Source organism: Mugil cephalus, chromosome 1, assembly GCF_022458985.1.
Source record: "Mugil cephalus isolate CIBA_MC_2020 chromosome 1, CIBA_Mcephalus_1.1, whole genome shotgun sequence".
NCBI classification, from domain to species: domain Eukaryota; kingdom Metazoa; phylum Chordata; class Actinopteri; order Mugiliformes; family Mugilidae; genus Mugil; species Mugil cephalus.
Window position 1 is genome coordinate 19,444,171 of NC_061770.1, and position 21,141 is coordinate 19,465,311.

The 21,141-nt window shown below is 42.3% G+C and overlaps 1 protein-coding gene across 3 annotated transcripts in view; it reads left to right on the plus strand.

Annotated features, from left to right (window-relative positions):
- Positions 1 to 21,141, plus strand: part of LOC125015125 (TOX high mobility group box family member 2-like) — a 77,358-nt gene that overhangs the window by 50,537 nt on the left and 5,680 nt on the right. For all 3 annotated transcript variants that reach the window (XM_047596795.1, XM_047596803.1, XM_047596810.1), the window contains 3 exons: positions 2,560 to 2,841; positions 17,978 to 18,208; positions 20,762 to 20,842. In XM_047596795.1, coding sequence (XP_047452751.1) covers positions 2,560 to 2,841; positions 17,978 to 18,208; positions 20,762 to 20,842 — 594 coding nt within the window. The remainder of the gene's footprint in view (positions 1 to 2,559; positions 2,842 to 17,977; positions 18,209 to 20,761; positions 20,843 to 21,141) is intronic.

Sequence of the window (21,141 nt, forward strand, 5' to 3'; positions counted from 1 at the left end):
GCTTGCCCACCTCGGCTACACTTAGACTTCACCTCTTTGACTGTTATTGAATTACCTGATAAGGAAATCTGCAATCTATCTGTGTATATGAGTAATGTATATACTCTTTATACGAAAGCAGTGACTGCAAAATACATGCATACGTCTATGAACTGTGTGTAGTTTAGCGTAGAGACGCTACCGTAGCAGCCTTGCATTCTTAAGGCCAGAAAACACTACAGCGAAGAGTAAAGCTGCTTTTACCATTGGACTTCAGCTCTTTTCAGTTCAAGGATAACTTTCTATCGTTCTCACTTTCCAGCTATTCGATGAGCTGTCGGGCCTCAATTTAAGGAGTTAGCACTACACATACACGGATGCCATTCTCTATACAGTCAGATATGAATACACAGAGCGGTGAGATTTTATTGAATTAAATCTGCAGCTTATGTTTGTTAACAATAATAACAAATGACACCAATAAACAGAGGAAACTTTTATCATGGGAAAAGAAATTGTCAGTAATAATATTTCTAAGCAAGCACCGAGCAGAGAGCACTATGGGGAAGGGAAAATAGCCCATCATGCCCTAATAGTAAACATACTCCCTTTTATTGTTATTATTTTCTCCCTAATGACAGTGCACAATGTGAGACTTTTATCCTATCTTCAAGCACATGTTCTGCTAGTGGGGGGACGTTGTAGCTGCTCCTCTGCGTTTTCTTGCCATTTGTTTGCTAAAAATATTTGTTTTCAAGATGAATTGCCGCACTGGCAGGCGAGATGACAGCCTACACGAAGATGATATTGAATTGATTTCTGAAATGTTGCAGAACGGACTAGTTGATGTGTACCACGAGACATGAATAATAAAAATTCTATTAAAAAGCTCTTGAATGGCTGACACTGGAATATTATTTGTGATGATTAATTTTCCTCAGTCATTATAAAGGGGAGTTGGCATCAGATTGCCTCTGACAAAATTGCTTTTCACTCCCTGGTGAATACCCTCAGTATGCTTTTTGAGAGCACAAAACCATATTTCTCAGCGCAGTATTATGTCGAGATAGGCCCCGGAAAAGACACAGCTCATGTATCACCTTATTAGTGGAATAATATCTGTGCTGTTTTAACTGCCGGGGGTCATTTGGGTATTCTGCATACATTTCATAATGATGACTGCGAGGTTTGTTCAGTCCGGTTTTTCCATTTCTAAAAATATGATTGGCGTTATAATTATGAGATTATAAAATAGCCACTAACTGACTGTCAGTGGTGTTTTTCCACTTAATGGATTTGATTAACTGTGTTTTAAAAGCGTGCGAGGCTGACAGTTTGTTGCTTCAAAGCTGTCAAGATTTCTGAAGCAAATTATTCCCTACACCAGCTGTTGTTGTCTAATTAATTTGCCGTGTACATTTGTGTCGAATGAGTTCTTTACACTTTTGTGAGCGCAACAATTTGCATTTCTAATTATTTTTCATTTTCGCCAAAACAGGCTGAATGCACTAGTTCGGCTTCTGTAAAGAGCTGCGAATCTAAACAACAGCAACAACAACACACACAAAAAAAAAAAAAATCAACAGGTGCATTTAAAAAGCTAATTACGAAGCTTTTTAATTAAACTGGAACATCTTTTGTGAGCCGTCTCTCTCCTAGGCTGTTGCTGACATTCGGTTCGCCATTAAAATGTTGTGTAGCAGCGCACTTGCAAGCTTTTCTTTGTGCAGGTTTTTTTTTTTCTTGCGAGATGTGTTGAAACAAGGCGACTAAATGTGACACTGTGTTTAAATGCAGGTACGCAAGTTGTATGTCTTGCACTTCCCGAGAGATATGCAAATTACTGCGTACTGTGTACTATACAGTTCAGATGGATGGTGGTGTCTGTCTACCTGTGACCCGGCCTGGTGTTTTCTTTACTTCTTTAAGCATATGTTGGAAAGAGATTAGCTTCTTGCGACTTCTAAAATAGGGGTGGGTATTGGCAAGGACTTCACGATACGATACGTATCACGATACTTGAGTCACGATACAATTGTATATTGCAATATATCATATATATATATATTACAAATCATTTAAAATACAAATACAATTTTATTTTGTAATTCACAGCAGGATATGACTTTGAAAAACAGGATCTCCCCAGAAACTATTCATAGCTTACGATACGATACATTATTGTGATATTACCATATATTGCAATATTATTGGAAGCAGATGAACGAATAAATGACACCACTGTATCAATCTGAAATAAATGGCTCAATTTATTTTAGAATATTTGAATATGGGCCACTATTAGAGGAAATACGGTATGTACATCAGATGACAGAGATAATTAATTGGACAAACTGAGTCAAAAAACAATATTAATCCAAATGATCCATTTCCAGTTTATTGCACTTGCACAGAAAAAGTCGCGGTGGATGTGAAGGAGTTTCTTTTAAAATCGATATTAAGAAATTCAAAAACAATATTGTATTGGAAGAAAAAATATTGCGATATATTGCTGTGTCGTTATTTCTTCCCACCCCTATTCTAATACGTAGATTCCTTTATTTTTTCTGCTTTTTCCAGAGCTACTCCAGTCAGGGCAGAGGCAACGGCGGCGGCGGAGGAGGAGGAGGCGGAGGAGGAGGCGGAGCAGGGGATGAGGACTACGAGATCCCCCCCATCACGCCCCCTAACCACGCTGATCCGTCTCTGCTCCATCTCATGGAGCACGAGTCAGGTTACCCCTTCCACTCCCTGCCTCACAACGGCTTGCTCAACACCTACTCCTACCCCGAGCTGCCCGCCCTCATGATGTCCAACATGCTGGGTCAAGACACTCACCTCCTCTCTGGGCCTATGCACTCAGTGAGTACATCTTTTTTTTTTTTTTTTGTAGCTGTGGCCCCTCATGATCATATGAGTCAAGCACATATCAATCTGTGTGGTCAAAGGTTTGGAAGTGAGCTGCAAGACATTTTGTCTGAAGGTTTCATGGGAACTGTAGTCTTACTCAATCTTTTATGGTACCGCATAGAGGCTACAAACTGATATAAACATCGATTAAGCGGTGAAATGACTAACTCTTCCGTTTGCTGCGCCCTGTGTACTCTGATCATTTTTTCATAATGGCAAATCGCTCTTCTATCAGGTTGTTAATTAGCTTGATGGGAGGCCAGGGTTGCTCAGACGCTAAAGTCTTAGCAAGGCCCGAGTCGACGCCATGCAACATTTATATAAACACGGAGAGCCGCTGCCATCCTTAACACCCGGACCTTTGCGGCAAGAGCTTCTTTAATATCTATACAACTGCACAACTCAAAGGCTCCGCTGCCTCAAAGTGAGCCTAGAAAAAGGGAGCGAGAAACTCAGCGCTCATGCACATTTTCATTCGTTACGATCGGCAAAGCAAAAAGGGAACAGGGGTGAGGATGGTTGGGTGAGGCGCGGTGCAGGTTTTGAACAGAAATTCCAGATGGAGAGGGGTGGGGGCGGGTATCCCTTGTCAGCTACTTTTTCTCTTTCAAAAGGGATACAGAGGACCCTCATTCCCCCCTTCTTCCAGTTAAAGGACTTTCTCTTGTGTTAAACATGCTTCAGACTGAACATGTAAACACCCCTGGCGAACACATTCAAATGCTTTAATCATGGGATCGAATCGGATGAATTATAGATGGCCCGTGTGGTGAATAATTCAGCGTTATATACTTTCATCTGACATAAATATTACTTTTTTTTCTCTCTGCCCTCCATCATGAATATTTATGCTTTAATGTGAGCATCCGTGACATTTATCCTCCGTTAATCAGGTCTTATGTGATTTTCAGAATCAAACTGCATAAGTTGCAGGCTCCATTTTTTTATTTTTTATTTTTATTCTTTTTATTTATTTATTTTTTTCTTTTCTTTTCGTGGGTGGTAGCTAAGGCCTCCATTAAAACCAGACTTCAGGATTAGGTCACAATCCACTGGCCACCGCGCTGAATGTGCTTGGTGCAGGAGAAAGATGCTGCTGAGTGGAACATTTAGAGTCAAGCTTAGCTTTTTAGCATCGATGGATAGTTTGACAATACGACAATAATGAGATTAAGTTAATGATAAACATGCGCTTGCTTAAAGTAGGTGTAATGTTTATGCACAAAGCAGCCCTTTCTGGCCGGCAGCATTTCCGAAGCAAACAGAGAGGCAGCGCCTGCTTCTTAAACAGCTTTTGTTTCACCTTTGCAATTATTTATTTTCAAATAGCCCTTCAGGGTAATGTTCCATTTTCTTATTTCACACCCCCTTTTCTCATAAATGAACCGTCATTGCAATAAATCACTGCACAAACAGAGACTTGCACACACTGTGAAAGGTCCAGAGATTTATGTAACACATTCATGTTTCCCACTTCCACATTTTAGTACTACTCTAGCAGAGGCTGGCTAATAATAGCCGCTATTAATATTTCTTGTTGCCTAGCAACCCCTGCAAGTAATAGCTTACTCTGGAAAAATAGATGACCGATAAGAAAGAAGGAGGGAGGGAGGGGGCCTGGTTGGCGTTGGAAAGGGGGGGGGGATTCAATTCATTTATTATCTCCTGGGACAAGAGGAGCTTATTTCTGAGGCCGAGGAATAGGAAAGTAGGCTGTATATTGAGAAATATTTTAAAGCAATTGGAGATGACGTTATTTTCATTTTGTTTCCATTAGGGATGTTTCATTTGATGTTTCCACGGCAAAGTCAATTAACCTTAATTTCGTACTGATAAAGGCATAATAAGGAAGATTGAATTTGTGTCTGTGGCGTGCTTAAAAAATAATAGGGCTGGATAGAAATGGGCTCTGTGTGTAACCAGGGTCAGAAATGAGGAGACCAGCGTTTTCCTTTGTTGCGCTGTATTGACAAAAACCCTTACAATAAACTCACGAAATTGGAGGAGATGGCTGGAAAACCAAAACGCTAATCATTCAACTGTCTGCTCTCACCGCCGCTGAAGGAACAAATAAAAAGTCGACGGTGTTACCTTAAGGATACGCTCCTCTTCAATAACAGCTATCCTTCGCTGCACATTTAAAACCTCCTACAAGTACAAGCTCAGCTGGAGCAACAGATACACTTCATCTCCAGGGATGTTGTTGCTGGTTTTTGTACAACATTTAGCCTAAGGCTAAAGCTCTGTAAACTTCTCCCTGCTTTGGGATTCTCTTTTTCAGCTCACATCGATCCCACAGCAAACACAGTTAAATCATTACAGGAGAGAGCGGTGGATTGACCATCATGGTGCTGCATGGGCATATAATTTTGCATCACTTTGTCCTTGTAGCTTTCGAATGTAATTGCCGCTCACTTAAAGTTGACTGTATAATAATCTTGATATTTCACACCACTTTTTATTAAATTTTTACTCACAAATTTAACAGCTTCCTTTTTTTTCCCCGTATAATTCTGATTCCACAGCTGAAATATTACCTGGTAAATCAAAAGCAGCAGTTGAGCACGAAGCAAATAACAGAGATTTTTCCATGTGATATTTATTTCTTCTACTTTTTAGCAGATCTAACGCTTTGGTTGGATGTTGGCGTTGATCCGTTCCGCCGAAGCTGCATGCTATTCATAATAGTTTTGATACTTTGAACCGTTTCTTAGACTTGATAATGCGTCTTTTACTCCAGCAAGCAGAAGCATTAACGCTGACATTATTAAAGCTTCAGAAATGCTCTTAGATTCTCGTAGCCCCACCCCGCCCGCCACCGATGACCTACTCTGTCAGCTTCTCTGAACTGAGGCACAGAGAGCCAAGTCTTGGATGACTGGATGCTGTGAAATGTAACATGCTGTCGTGTGAACGCCCGCTGCTGAGGGAGAATCCCTGTCTCAACCCCAGCTGTCAGCGTTTCTGCCACCCCGGCGCTCGGATGGAGGTGGCACTCAAGGGGTCTCGTGTTGAACAAGCCCTCTGATCGTTCTGGTCTGGCTGACGGTGCAGCAAGGAGGGGGGAGACGCCAGCAAGATCTATCACTTTGGAAAATAAATAAATAAATAATAATAATGAAGGAAGAGGGACCCTCGCTGTCAGACAGTAATGAGAGGTCGAGGAGGAGTTTGTAGAACGGCCCCAACGTGGAGCCTTGAGGGATGCCGGGGCATTTAAATATTGAAACAGAACAGCAGCCCCTGTCTCGTTACCGCTATAATGAGGCTGGTTAGAAAGGAGGAAAGCCCCTACTGGCACACATTCAGTCAGAAGGCTCCTGGTGGCAATTTTGTTTTGCTAAAGATATAGTCTTAAATTAATATTTTGGCAGGTTGATCTGGGATTATCGTGCCTTCATCAAGACATTTGTAACATTCTGCTGCATTTAAACTGTTGTTAGTATCATGGATAGCTTGTTAATTTCACATGCTGCCCTTGTATTTATTTTGAAGGCTTCACCAACATCATTTAATCAATTAAGTTATTGCTTTTTTTCGTTTTGTTTTTGTCACTTGTGGGCAGAAGGACAGAGAAATGCTCTTTTCATGTGGACAGCGAATCAGAGTTGATGATAATTGTAGCCAATTGAATCAAGTCATTTATTTATGCACGCTGCATTGGGTTGTCTGAGTTGTGATACTGTGACCGCAGTGCCTACATGTACCAGAATGCAATGCATGCAATCGCATAACACTCAATCCAACATGCTTTCAAATCAGCTAAAACAACCTCAATGAATAAAACAGAAAGATTATGAATGACAGTGCATTTGGGTAAGAAGAACTCATGCATATATTACAGAAAATGCTTGTTCATGCTGGTTTTAGTTGTATTTTCTTCCAATTTATCCATGGATCCTAAATAAGGCACTCCGGCGCACCTCTGTCTAGCGAGGGGCAAAGATTTCATACGTAAAGCAAACACACACAGGATCCAACAAGAACAACCCACACCAAAATTCTCGACAGCACAACAATCCCATTCCTGTTGGCACGTGAGACCCCTTTTGAGCGGAGGGGCCACCAGTCACTGTTTGCTCTCAGTAGTTCAGTTTCTGGATGGGCCCCCACACCCCACTGGCCATTTCCACTCACCAAGCTTCATGCAGCTGCAGCTTCTTTTTGAAGCTGAGCCCCTGGAACATTAAAGAGAAAGCTGCTGTTGTGTTGTTCATACTGGGGCTCTAATTATGATAAATAGATCAAAACCTGCAAGGATGCTCTGCTGCCGAAGCTGTGACTGGTGTCGGTTGAGGATCCATGCAACCATCTTTTTTAAGATTTTACATTCACGCTGCTTTTTGCTCTGGTTTGGTCTGATGATTTTTTAGCATTTTTATAAACTTGTTACCTAAAACATTGTGTTGTAGGACTCTATGACCGTATTTAAGTCATTAGAATGTGTCTACACCTCAGTGCCCATTAAAGTGCTTGAGCATGCTCACTTAAAATGTGTTAACCGTGTGCAAGTTAGTTACTGGGCATGTGTGCGTGTGTTTCCAGTCAGTGGTTGCTAGAAGGTTATGTTACTTTGACTCAATCTGACGTCAGTTTATCTGCGAAAGGATGGTCGTTTTGCATCACTTAGCATGTAGGACATTTAGAGAAGAGGTATTCGAAAGCATTGACATAACTTTATTGACAGCTGTGGTTATTGACAGTGCAGGGATTGTTAGATATGGAGGCAATCAAGCTATTAAACAGGTCAGAGTGAAGGCTCGTTTAGGGTGCACTCGCACTAGGGCCAGTTTTCCCGTCCCGTGCACGAATGACGTAGTTAGTTACATTTTTGGGAAGGTGCACGTCAGGCATCAGCATAGAAGTCTGCACAGAAGTCTAAATTGCCTGTTTGCCAGGTTGTCAGCAATGCATATTATGCAGTTAGTGAAATCCAGGTCCAGAATGCGAAAACAATGATAAGCCTTTATCTTAAAAAAAACAATGTTTGATTTGACATCTAATTATCAGTGCAGCTGGATTACTTTGTGAATTGTTTTGTGTTTTTTATAAATTGAAACAGCAATCTTTATTTATTTTTTATTTTTTCCCTCCAGTGTGGGGTTTTAGACATATCTCATATGACCCCGTTGCTCTGCTGCCTTTCACTGGGACAGATATGACATCCTGGTGACGTTCCCAGATAAATCACTTTCTGTAACAGTAGAAATATTTTCTTTTGTGGCTTTCCATTTCACAAAAAGACTGATGCCCTTCAGTGCTGCACTCCACAACAGGGGTGAACAATGTGTCTTGTAGTTGTCAAAAGAAGTGACAGCGAGATAATTGGTAGGGCGCTCCTGTTTCGTTTAAAACGGAAACAAATAGGCTCCCGAAGAGGATTGTGCTTTTAAAAAGTAAAGCTTTGTTTTTTGCGCTGCTTATTATGCAGCGTTGGGACCGGAGTAATGAAGATGAGTGTTAGCGGATTGAGCATTAAAAACAAATGCACATTCATCGCGGCTCATGAATATTCATGCCACTAATTCAAATAACCTTAGGCAACTGTTACGACTAATGAATATTTAAAACAGCTTGGTCACAGAGATTTGAACACTGCGTTATAAGTGACTTTCTGGGATCATCATGTACAAGGGTAAACAATTAGGAATGGCAAAAAACAGATTTCAGTGGCGATCAAAATACATCTGGAGAACAATATCCCATGTTGTCACATTAGTTACGGGCCATTGGCGCTCCAGAGGAGAACTGGGTGACACGCAGGAGGACAACGGTGTGAAGAATTGACAATACGTCGAATAAATGCTGAAATGATTAGATGATTAATAAAGTAGTCAGTCAACAGAACAATTATTGACAACAATTACGGCATTAAAGTCTTATATCATGCATCAGTTTAACATGTTTTTGATGTTTTTTGCTTCAGAAATGCAAGAATATTAATTTTTTATTTTTTATAAACTCTTGAATTTACTTTATAGATTCGGTATACAAAAATACTGATTCATAGAAGCATAATAATTCACCCTTGGATTTCACTTCCTTGTTCTGACCTCAAGCCTTCTGAGCCTACTCAGTCAGGAAGAGAAGAAAAAAAAAGAGGAAAAGAAGCCACAGCTCCCGACAGACGGCCTCTGAGTTTTCAACCTTGAGACTGGCCCCCTCAGGCCTAACTAAACATGTTTACGTTCACCACGCTGCTTTAGAAAAAGCCCGGCATCTTTCCACGGGGCCGGGTAGGAGAACCCCGTCCCGGCTACTTTAAAAGAAGGAGAAGAGGGGAGGGCCTCGGCTGCTTCCTTTTTGAGGGATCAGCGCGGTGACTCGTCCTCCTCGCCACCACCGCAACGCTAATTAGGCCCACCACAAAGCCAGCCTGTGGGCATAATGTCCCATTATTAGAGTCATTTGTTTCAATTAACCGCTCTGTGATTCTACAATAGCACTGCTCAGCCCAGCGCAAAGAAGCCATTACTCTCGCCCAAGGAACCAGCGAGGTCTGGGACAAGAGTGTTTGCGAGAAGGTTACGGATACCTGCTACCGGCAGGCGGCTTCGCATATAGCGCGGCCATTGAGGAGTTGTTTCGCTGGCAGAGTGAAAAACTTCATTCATATCGTTGCCAGAGCTTTCAGTTTTTTTCTCTGGCTTTTTCTGAAGTGTTGGGGTTTTTGTTCCTGCGCACTTTCACTGGGAACTGAGCGAAGATTTGTGCTAGGATTGTAGACTTTGAGCATGAACCACTGAGAACTACAGACTGCTTGTGTTCCCTTTTACATGCTGAGAGCTTTGTGGTTGACTGAATTACTATTCTACTACTGTATACTTATGGTGCTCTAGTCATTTTTAAACTGCAATCAGGTTACCTTCTCGGCTCGGGGCTCTGCTTTTCTCTGCAGCTAAAACGTTTCTCTTGCAACTCTAACATTCACGTTGCAAATTTGAACATTCTGCTCGCGCGTTCTTATGGCAGCAGTGGACAAAGAGAGCAGATTGCCTTGATAATGATCTCCTACCGCACCGAATCGCAAAATGACAATTAGTGTAATGCCTTTATGGGCACCAGCAAGCAACCCTTCATAAAAGCGGTTTGTGCTGTTTGTGTGCTTGTATAAAGCCTGCTGTTGGTCACAGCTGGAGGCTGAAAGAGCCTACTGGTTGCAGGTTGCATAAGGCAGGAGCATGAGAGAGACTGTGATTTGTTGCCACGTGTAAGAGGACTAACTTTGAGAAATTGTCTTTGCATAAATGGCTTTGATATTGGCGATTCTTCAAGCGCCAGGTGAAGCATGTCCACGGAAATTAACTTATCCTTTGTAACATCATTCTCTTGTAATCTTTTTCTTTTTTTTTCTATCAGCTACAAGCTTAGCTGAGTGACACCTCAATGGTTTTGGACATTTAGCAGCGGTTGTACAAAGATGCTTATCAGCTCCTCAAATGCTGCCAAATGCAATGTTTCTGAGCACTTTTCGGTCCTTTCAGCACTAGATAATGGAAACTTCGATTGATACCAAGAGGTTGCTGCCCTGTGATGCCTCTGTTGCCAGGCTCTCTCATTGGCTTTCTCCCCCCGCTGCGCAGATGTTTACAAAGAGACATCACCAGCTCACATTAAAGGGTTCAAGTTGTCCCCTCGGGCTGTTGCTATGGAAATAACCCTGCTATGGTCGCTCATTCATGTTTGATTAATTGTTTTTTCCTTTTTGTGCCGTCGCCTCGACAAAGACCTCATCATGGGAACATGTCATCTTGAAAACAAACAATGGGAAAGGATGAATATGTTCAATTCTGATTTATTTACACTTGCTGTTATTCTTTCTCCGTGCCATTTTGTGGATGTTCTGTAGTGATGGTAATCTAAAACATTAGATTAACATTGATAAAAAACCTTCTTGTGAAGCCTTGCAGTCATAAAGACATATTTTACTATTTCGTTTCCCAGACTTACCTGAGGAAGAAAAAAAAAAAAAAGAAAAAAAGAAGCATTTTGCCTTTTTCCCCTTTTAAATTGCACTGTGTAGTGCAGAGCTACAGCAACCCACTGGGGCCAATTAGGATGCCAGCAGAGCCAGGAAGTGCATAGCAGATGCTTTTGCCACTATTTATTAAAATCCAATCTGCGGGGGCCCCTCCAACAGCTCGTTAAACTACCCGTTAATCTAATTAGCTCTCACTTGCCACTGTTTTCACCACATTACCAAATACAAGGGCCTCGACTTCACAATTTAGCCTGATTAAGTAGGTCCAGTCCTGTTAGGCAAAGTGGTAGGGAGGAGCTCCTCAGAGCTGTCAGTCATTTGCAGAGAGTCAGATAAATCATGCAGCTTAGTTCGCCAATGGCTTTGGGCTTGAGTTTGAATTATAATAACTGCGATGGGAACGCTGGTTGAAATCAAATCCACATTGCCCTATCAGTCCGAAAAACGAAACACTGCAAAGGCACCAGAACTGGATACAAATTCCATAATGGCCTCTTTATGGATCAGGGCTACACTCACGTCCTTTCATGTCTCTCAGATCGCGATCATGAATCTGCACTTCCGGTTCATTATTGTCTGGGCCGGGCTGTGTTTTTATTTGATGAGTGCTGCTCTCTGAACGAGAGCCTGGTTCTACTCAGAGATCTGTGCAGCCGCTCTGACATTCAGTCCTGCTCATTGCTTACAGATGGGCAGTCCGACATGGAGCTGTAATTGCTTCCAGATGAGGAGGGCACTGTATATATTTTAAGACATATTTTAACCCGTCAAGACTTCATGGTGTACTAGATGACGGGAATGCACAAAGACAGGGCTGAGGCATGGGGTGGGGGTTTAAACAACTGTCTTTGAGCGAATGGTATAAAGACTTTGTGCAAACTTGCATTTAAAATTGTGTAATATTGAAGCTGTTTTAACGATGAGCTTGAAATTTGGGTTGCGTTTAAGCCATCTGCAGCCGGATTTGTTTACATTCTCATTCTGCCTGCCAACATTTTGTAAAGCATCTGCCCCGACGGCATTGCACACAGGTGCACTTTGAAATGCTAGCTGAAAACGATACCTAAAAAAAAAAAAAAACTAAATGCATGTTTCAAAAAAAAAAGAAAAAAGGAAAAGCCCACATGATCCCCGCCCCAATTAAACTTAACAAAGACTCGGTTACATTTTCCTCAAAAAACCACTTCAGAGGAATCCTCTGATCACGGAGTCGAGCACGGAGGATTGACATTAAACCCATGTTGTTGTGTGTAAAACTTTGGGTCGTATTCATCATTTATCATTCATTCCTGTACCGCCTGCATCCTTACAAGCTGCAAGTAACCGGATGAGTGATTCCGGTGACAAACCAGTTGTTAAATTTTTAAAGCAGCCACTCTCGAAAGAAGTGTGCCGCAGTTCTTTTTTTGGGTGTGTGTGTGTTCTGTTGTTTCGTTTGCTTGTTTTGTTTTTGTGCTGCACAGCCTTTAGGGGTCTGCCTTAAAGCTTGCAGAGAAAACTGCAGAAAAATTTTATCCGGCATCCCGAAATTCCATTATTTTCACTGCTGCTGCTTTAACCTAATCTGTTTATTAACCCACAAAGGCTTAGAGTCTGCTACAGCCACGCTAAGCTGTGCTTCTCTACAGTATTCTGCTGAGGTGGAGTCCGATGCTCGTTCACTCGAAGAGGCCTTTGCATTGCACCGTAGAAGAATAATATTTTTCATGCCACGTAGCTTTATTGTATATTCTATAATATATTCTATATGACTTCATTTAACTGCAGCTGTATTAACTTAGCATCTTTTTGTATTCATGCTTTGTGGCCCCTGTTTTGGTTCACACTTGCTGCCATTTTCAGTCGCAGGTGTTTTTCAATGGAAAAACCTTAAAAAAAACCAAAACCACAGTACATTTCCTGTTCAGCACCAAAAGCACCAGAAAGACAAACCAACTAGTGGGTATGATGAGCTGCTAAAGAGGTAGAAGTTGTGAGGGGAAAAAACGGAGCCTGAAGACGAGAAGACATTTGACTGAGCTCATCTGGTGAACATTAAAACTGTTGTCTCTGACTTTGTAGCAAACGTGCTGCCTTCACTGTTTGCATTTGTTGCGTTCGGGTGAAAAGGAAAGTCATATAATATGCTATTTGTCACGACCCGGCTCAGGGGCCATGACAAGTAGCGATGGGTGAATGTTCTTGTATTGACTGTAAAGTGTTGGGTGAAGTAAAATAACCAACAATCAGGCCAAAGCCAACCAAACAAGAATGTGGTGCCCTCCGAATGGAACAAGAGAAAGGGAGAATGGGAGTTGAGAGCCAGGTCGTAAACAGGCCACCCACTGGGAGCCTGGCCAGGTGCTCTCAGTTCCCCGAACTAGGCTCCGCCTACCAGCCAGGTACCTGAAAGGCAAAAACAACACACACACCAAAACAGGCCCTGCTAGGCAGGAGGCCGTCACACTATTATTTAACATCATGGATCAGCCGCAACATTATGACCACTGACAGTTTGCATTGTGTTGCGAGAGTAGAAACGTTCGTTGCATGGACGCTGTATTTTTCTTTCCGTCGTATTACACGTGTGACTTTCAGTTTGAGCGTGTGTCGCCTTTATGTTCAACCTTAAAACAACATTCAGGTGAAAAACACAATGCTAAGTGACTCATTTTAGAAAAAAAAAACTGTTAAATCTCTTTTACTGCCTTTTCATCCGATTCCGTCGTTGATCAAATATTATTTCTCTTCCGAGCGAGGTTTAAAGAGCCTCCTGCGTTGCATCAGCTGATGAGGAGCGTGCGTACATTATCTCATCCTTCACTCCCACTCAGACAATATTTGCTTGCAAGAAGTATCATAAAAAAAACTGGGTTTATCATGTATTTGATATAGCCCGAGCTGTACAACACACTAAAAATCAGCACTCTCACTGCGAGTGTGAAAGTGTGTTTTCCTGTTTTCCAGCTGTTCGGCTTGAACCTCGTGTACAAATTTCGGGAGCGAATGGCATGCCCAGGTCTGATTTCAGATCTCCGTATCTGCATCGTGCTTCGCCGTAGAGAGAAAGTCTATCTTTGCATCAGCGCAGAGTAGCTCCTGTTTGTTTTTATGGTCTTTTGAAACCGATGCACCGTGCAGCACTCTCCTGCTCTCCTGTTCAGAGTAAATGATGAGGATGACTATGATTGGACAAACACTTTTATACTCTCTCACACTATAACCCAGTTTCATTGTCTAATATTCACGTCTCTTAAACTCTGCGTCTGCATCATCTTTGTTGTTGTTGTTGTTGTTGTTATCAGTCCTCATTTGTCTCACGTTGCTCCGCCCTCCTTTTCCTTTGCTTGTTTTCATATCAGCTCTTTTTCTTTGCATCTCACTCTCCACTCCTCTCCCACTTCCTCAATCTCCCTCCTTCTCTCTGTTCCTCTCTCTCCTTCTCCCTGCTGTTTTGATAGTGACGCAGTTATCGGGCTGTCAATTCTAATCTTGTCATGCCAGCGCAGTGCTGTCCATTCAGAATTACAGCTACCCCATCCTCCTCCTCCTCCTCCTCCACCCTATATCTGTCTCTTCAGACAACAGAAATGCTGATTGGATGAGTGAGCTAGGGCCGACACTAGTTCAATCTAGAAAGCTGTGTACGAAAAATACATTCAGTATATTATGCCGCTCTGCGCGGGACTTGCTAGTCTTACCTGGCAACAGCCATGTGCTGCTTTTAGTTGGAATCTACATTGCAGTTTTTTTCTAAAAGAGAGCTTTCCTTTTCAGCATTAGTGTCAAGTGTGTGTGGAGAAAATCAGCATCCAATCACTTAACTGCGGTGAAAACCTATAACAGGAATGTGTTTTATATATAATAAGCTCTGCAAATTATAGATGCTTATTTGATACTGGCTGATTTCAACTTATTTTTTCACCCATTTGTAATTTAGCTTCTTTTTCTTTGCTACGTCTTTATGCAAAATGTGTAAAATGTTATTTAACTTGCAAGCGACCGCTAAAGTAGAGAATGAGCCTCTGCACTGCTGCAGTTTATTTTACTGTTGTGGGCCATACAGCATGCATCACCGTGCGTAGGAATTCAAATTAAATGAATATTAATTAAGCAACAGACCCTGTTCCTGGAAGTAAAGGTAACTGGGTAATTTCAGATTGATAGAAAATTGACACAAGCAGAGCAGCTTTCATTTTAGGATAGTCTCTCGTTCAACTCAGTGAGAAAATGTGTCCAAACCGTCCACACTGTAGTGTATTTGCGTCAACTTTGGGCTAAATAACATCGTGTTCTACTCAGATATCTTCGGCCCAATAACTCTGGTGCAGGACAGGAAGTAGCCGTCTGTTAATCTGAACATCAAGATGTAGACTCGACGTATCAGAAGGGCTCCCCGATCTGGCCGATTTGCATCAGCCGGAGTCCGTCGGAGGAGTGGACCAGATACCGATCTCCCCGACTGACAGTATCAGAAAATAGACCCAAACGCAGCGGAGCCACAAGATGTTTCATTATGAATAAGGGATGTGACTGTGTCTTTCCTCGGCTGACAACAACAGCTGTCATGGTCGTTACTGTTCTCTGCACCTGCATGAGAAAACCCCAGGAAAATAAGCTTGAGGCAGCGGCTACGTAGCGGGTTACGGTTTATCCGCCGCCAGTAATCGGTGAAGGCAAGCGTGTAAAGCCTGTCCAATAAATATGATTGTCATGGAGGGTCTTCTCTAAAAAAAAAAAAAAAAAGTATATGTAGAAACTGAAAGAAAGAAAGATAATAATTTAAAAATTACAAATTATGACTTACTTGAACTCAAGTTTGTTCTTTTCTTGAATACGTAGGAGCCAGTTGTGAGGCAAAGATTTAGTGGAAACGTGCTGCAAGGAAATGAGAGCAAATTAAGCACCTAAGAGTGTTTATTCCTCTGTTCATTCCCCTGTTTATTTATCTGAGAGAAAACTATTAGCGCAGTGCAAAGAGTGCGCAAAGTTTATTGATGTCTTTTTACAAGTAGCCATCTTCATTAATTTTTCAACTTCTCCTCAGTCTTACAGATTCATTGATATTTCATCGTTTCTTTTTTTTTTCCTCCTCCTCCACTCAGCCCCTCCACACTCGAGCTCTCAAACACCAATCTCATATTATAGGAGAAGAAAATAGAGAAAGAAATGAGGGAATACTCGCTCTGTTCTTCCCCGGCTGATTGCGTGCTTGCTGCTGCAAGCTGTTGTGTGTCATTGCTCGTTCTTTTGTATGAATACATGTGAATTTTCCTGGAGATTATTTAGCCTTTTTTTTTCCCTTCTTCTTCTTCTTCTTCTTTTTTTTCTATTTTGTCATTCCATTAGCTCTACCTTCAGTTTATTCTATTTTCACTTCAAAGGCTTGGGTGGAACAGATGTCGTTTCAAATGCCTGTCTTCTGCCTCATTGCCTAAAAGTGAGGGATGATTATTTTTTAATGAAACCGTGCGCACTCGCTCACACACACACACACACAGAGAGAGAGAGAGAGACATACACAAATGAATATTACCTGTAAGCTGTGAAATAGACAAGCGATACTTTCACATCACCCTGAATGGGAACATTCATTCATTTCCTCACAACACAAAGGCCATTTTGAAGTTTTTCTTTTGCTGCCAAATGTGCTCCTGGACCTTGAATTTTGATTAGTTAATTTCATGCTGTGTGGAATACAGTGTGCTGTTTGGCAAATGCGCGGCTAAAACAATGCAATTTTCAAAGGCAAGTCATTTCCTGTTTTCCAATTGACAGTGAAGGGCGAAAACAAAAAAAAAATAAAAAAGAAGAAGAAGAAGAAAACGTGGCTGTTGCTTAATCTCGTGATAAGTATGCATTAGATGGAAGTGAACGCCTTTAAATGTCCTCAAGTTGCTGTTTGATACTCAGGCGGGGACAAATCTTTTTTCACGGTTTGCTCGCCCCCCTGCTGAGTATTAACACTGAACCCGTGGATCGGCGGATTATGAAAGCAAACATTCAGAGATGTTTAAAATTTCTCAAATGCAACTAGGTGAAATGGGAGCAGCCTGGCTTGAGAGATGGTGCCTCCGTGCCAAGAAGAACCGGCCGCCACTCGTAGCCCCCTAACGACATTAGAGTAACTCTCCATAACCCCAGCGACCATGACGAGTGCACGCAAACATCCTTCATCTGATATAATACCGACGTATATCATTATATATTCAGCATGTCATTATATCTTCTATCATATGGACCAAAATTGGATTGTTTTTTATGGCTTTATGGCAACCAGAGAGTCAGGACCACTGCTGCTAATGGCAACATCATCATCACTTCTTCTTCTTCTCCATCAACCCTCTCCCTTCGCCTCCCTCCCTCTCTCCCTCCCTCCCCCGCGCCTGACGCGTTCTCTCTTCTGCTGCAAAGAAGGCAATTTCCATATAGAATCACATCCAGGATCAGGTGACCTGGATTTGACTCCTCAGTCAAAGCCCTGCATGGAAAATGAAAACGTATTCATGTGTATTGGATCGAGTACATTGCACAGATTTTTTATTTATTTATTTTTTTGCCTCCCGAGAATGCGCTGAGATTCCTGTGCAGTATTGTTGACGAACTAACTGGGTACGCACTGTGAAAAAAAAAAGAAAAGAAAAAAGAATAACATAAAAAAAGAACACGTGTTTAATCCGTTTCTTATGGTCTCCTCAGAACGCGTTATTGAATTCTTTGTGGTCCACATGAAAGAGACTAAAAAGGTAAATGTCCGTGAATTCAGTGATTCAACAGCTGATAAAATGTCACCAGCGTGAAACCAAGTGAAGCTGCTGCGGATAAAATTTTAATTAGGTCCCTCTTTTCATCCCCAAACTGTCCGGTTTCTTTTCAGAATTGCCTCAGTGCACCACAGGACAAACCTGTCTCCACCGACTTTGACTTTGTTTTGCAATGGCTCTTTGCAGATATGTGTGTTCTTATGTACACTATACATGTAAAGGAACAACTTATCCAGTCAATGCATCACACTCATAAATGCCATGCATAGCGAATGACTCCATAAGTGTTATTTTTTGTAGCAGCTGCAGAAAAAAAGAGTTATTATTGACTGATTAATGACCGCCAGTGTCTCTCCGTCCCCAGATAAGCGGCGAGAAGCGACCCTCAGCAGAAATGATGAAGCCCAAACCCAAACCTCAGAAGAAGAAGAAGAAGAAGGACCCCAACGAGCCACAGAAGCCCGTGTCGGCGTATGCGCTCTTCTTCAGAGACACCCAGGCAGCCATCAAGGGCCAGAACCCCAATGCCACCTTCGGGGACGTCTCCAAGATTGTGGCGTCCATGTGGGACAGCCTAGGAGAGGAGCAGAAGCAGGTACGAAGAAACAGACACTGGCCTGCGTCTTTGTGGACTAAGTCAGTCTCAGATTTTACTCCATGATATTTAGATCAGGGATCTGTCATGGTAATATCTGATGCTGAACCCCCTTTTTTCTTCTTCTTTCTCATTAAACTTGTCTAGATTTCAACATCCTGCATGTCTGTTGTCAGATGCATAGGAAAACATGACAGTTTGGACTATGCAATTAAATTCTCACTTGGAAAAATAAATAAAAAAGCAATTGGCTTGAATAAAGTGCAGGAGAAATCAGTTAAAGTGCTCTGCACCCTGTGCTACAGATCCAGTCAGTGACGGGGAAGTGAGGCAGTGTTGAATCTACTGTTCAGGATTCTGAACATATCAACACTGATGCACGAATGGCCATGAGATCATGAGGCACGAGGGACTCTGGCTGTGTACTTTGGTTCAAATGTGTATATCTAGGCGTTTTCTCTTTAGGTGTTTGGAACGTGAGCACTGAGCAACAGCACGAATGCCCACGTGTGCAGCTCAGTTTACGGTTCCCACCAGTAGATGGCGTGTGTGCAGGCAGGCAGCCTTTAGTTGGCATTATCTGCTGTGTAATTACCAGAACATTGCTGTGAGATACAGCTCACCTTAATGAGCTAGTTCTTCTCTTTCTAAAGATAATCCATCCGTTTATCCCCACTCCCCTGACTCTCATTAAAATGATTTTCTTTCTAAATTTAATTCTACCAAAGGGAAAGAGGAGGAAGGGCGGGGGAGCGCTCTGTGCAACAATAGCCGTAAAACAGTCCGAGACTGAACAAAGTAGGACATTTTGCAGACCAAAACGGTCAATGTGGGAAAAATATAAATACAGCCCGGGGAGATTTCAGGAGTCAAGGACTGATGTGTTATGCAGTGAGTAAATAGACACACATGCACTTGCCGGTGCATCCCTGCAAAAGCAAACAATCACATATGAATACACACACATACACACACACACTCAGACAGGCTCAAATCCTCGCTATTGCTCTGCTTCCCACTCTCACTATGCAAACTTTTTCCAGGCTGCGCAGTGTCCGTCAAAAACTAAAAAAGGATTTTCCAAAAGAGAATGTGGCAGGAGAAAAAAAAATGCGAATATCATCTCTGCCAATGCGAAACTCCCACAAAGCTCTGGGCCGTGGCAGCGTCCCATTTAATCTGTCCCTCCAGCCGCCGTAGCTGATGCCTCCACGCCGCGTATCGTCACCGGCCCACTGACGAGCCGAGACGTGTGAAAGTTCTCGATTCCAGTCTCTTTATTTATATCTCTCACCTGCTATTTTGATCCTGCCTTGAATACAGAATTAGCGATCCCCCTCCGCTATCGTCTCATCCTTGGATTTAGCTGAAGGGCGTCTTGGCTAACCAGGAAGAGCAATCTTTGTCTTTTTCTTTTTTTTTTTTTTTTTTTTTGAAATTTGACATCATCATCTCCAGCTCAGCGGTAATAGCCGGCAGAGGCTAATGATGAGAGTGTTGTGGGAGGTCATGGCGTTTGTTTTATTGGTATTTAACTCCGAGAGGAAACCACAGTTGTTAGTTCCCTCCGCTATTAGCAACTCTCATGGGATGTGCACAGTTCAGCGTATAAGAGACTGCTTGTTCTTTACATACTGAAAAAGCACTCTCGTATATTTTCAGTTTGGCGCTTTAGCAGTGTACTTTGAGCAGCGTTCCGGTTTTAGACGACCTTATTTAGACACAATTCTTAAACATTGGCCTGACCTTAAGGAGGGATTTTGCAGGGGATTTCTAAGCATCATTCTAGTATGAGTAAATGTGCTGGTATCAGCATCAAAAAACCCATTTTTGTTTCCTCCTAAGAAAGGCACTTCTTGTTTTGCATAATACAAATGATTTTGCTCACAGCCCTTATAGCTAATAGCCTCATTTCCAGTCCGGTCCTGTGCAGACGCTCAAATTTATGTATGCACCTTACTGACTAAAAATACACGCAACATGCAGATATCCGCCTGCACTGAGAACCCCACTTTTCTTTATGCAAACATGCTGAAAAACACAGCAACAGCAGCAGGTAGTTGTATGGCAATAGAGGTCCAGGGATCGCTCTGACAATATGGAAGTCAACGTCAAACAAAACCCATGCAAAGGGATCACATTCTAAGGTGCTAAAAGACAACAACCATTCTGGTTTATCCCTAATGTCAGTGTCATGATAGTCATACAGAGAGAGTCAGAGAGAGAAGTTCCAGTTCATTTCTCTAGGTGGATTGGAATGGAAATGATGTGTTGCTACAATGGAGGGAGACACATTGAGATGAGGGAGTATTAGTGCTGTGATGAGGAAATAGAGGTGTTCTGTACCATTGGCTCTGATGGAAAGGGAACATTAAGGGCATAGTTGCGTGTGTGTGTGTATGTGTGTGTGTGTGTGTGTGCGGCGCGTGTTTAAGAAAGTGTTAGTGGGCTAAAAAGGCGTGTGTGTCTGCAGGTTTACGAGCATGTCAACCTCCCCTCTCACCCCAAGCTTCTTGTTTTGATTTCTTTCTCTCTTCTTCGTCTTCTTCACAGGGATACAAGAGGAAAACCGAGGCGGCTAAGAAAGAGTACCTGAAAGCCTTGGCCGCGTACCGAGCCAGTCTGGTTTCCAAGGTAACGCTTATGACACACTGGCTAAAACTGATGATGGATTGGATGAAAAATCCCTGCTAATGGGCTGGGAGGGGTTACGTTGGGATGAGAAGGTGGTGGTGGCGGTGGTGAGGGTGAGGGGTGGCATCTGATGCAAAAAAAAAAAAAAAAAAGAACAGACCATATTTGGAACAATACCTGATTTCCATAGGGTGCAGATTGGGGGTTGGGATGTGGTGTTGGTATGGTTACATAGGGTTGGGGGAGGGGTCATCCAGTTGGAGCATATGGCCATAACTGGCCAGGAGGATAGAAAATAA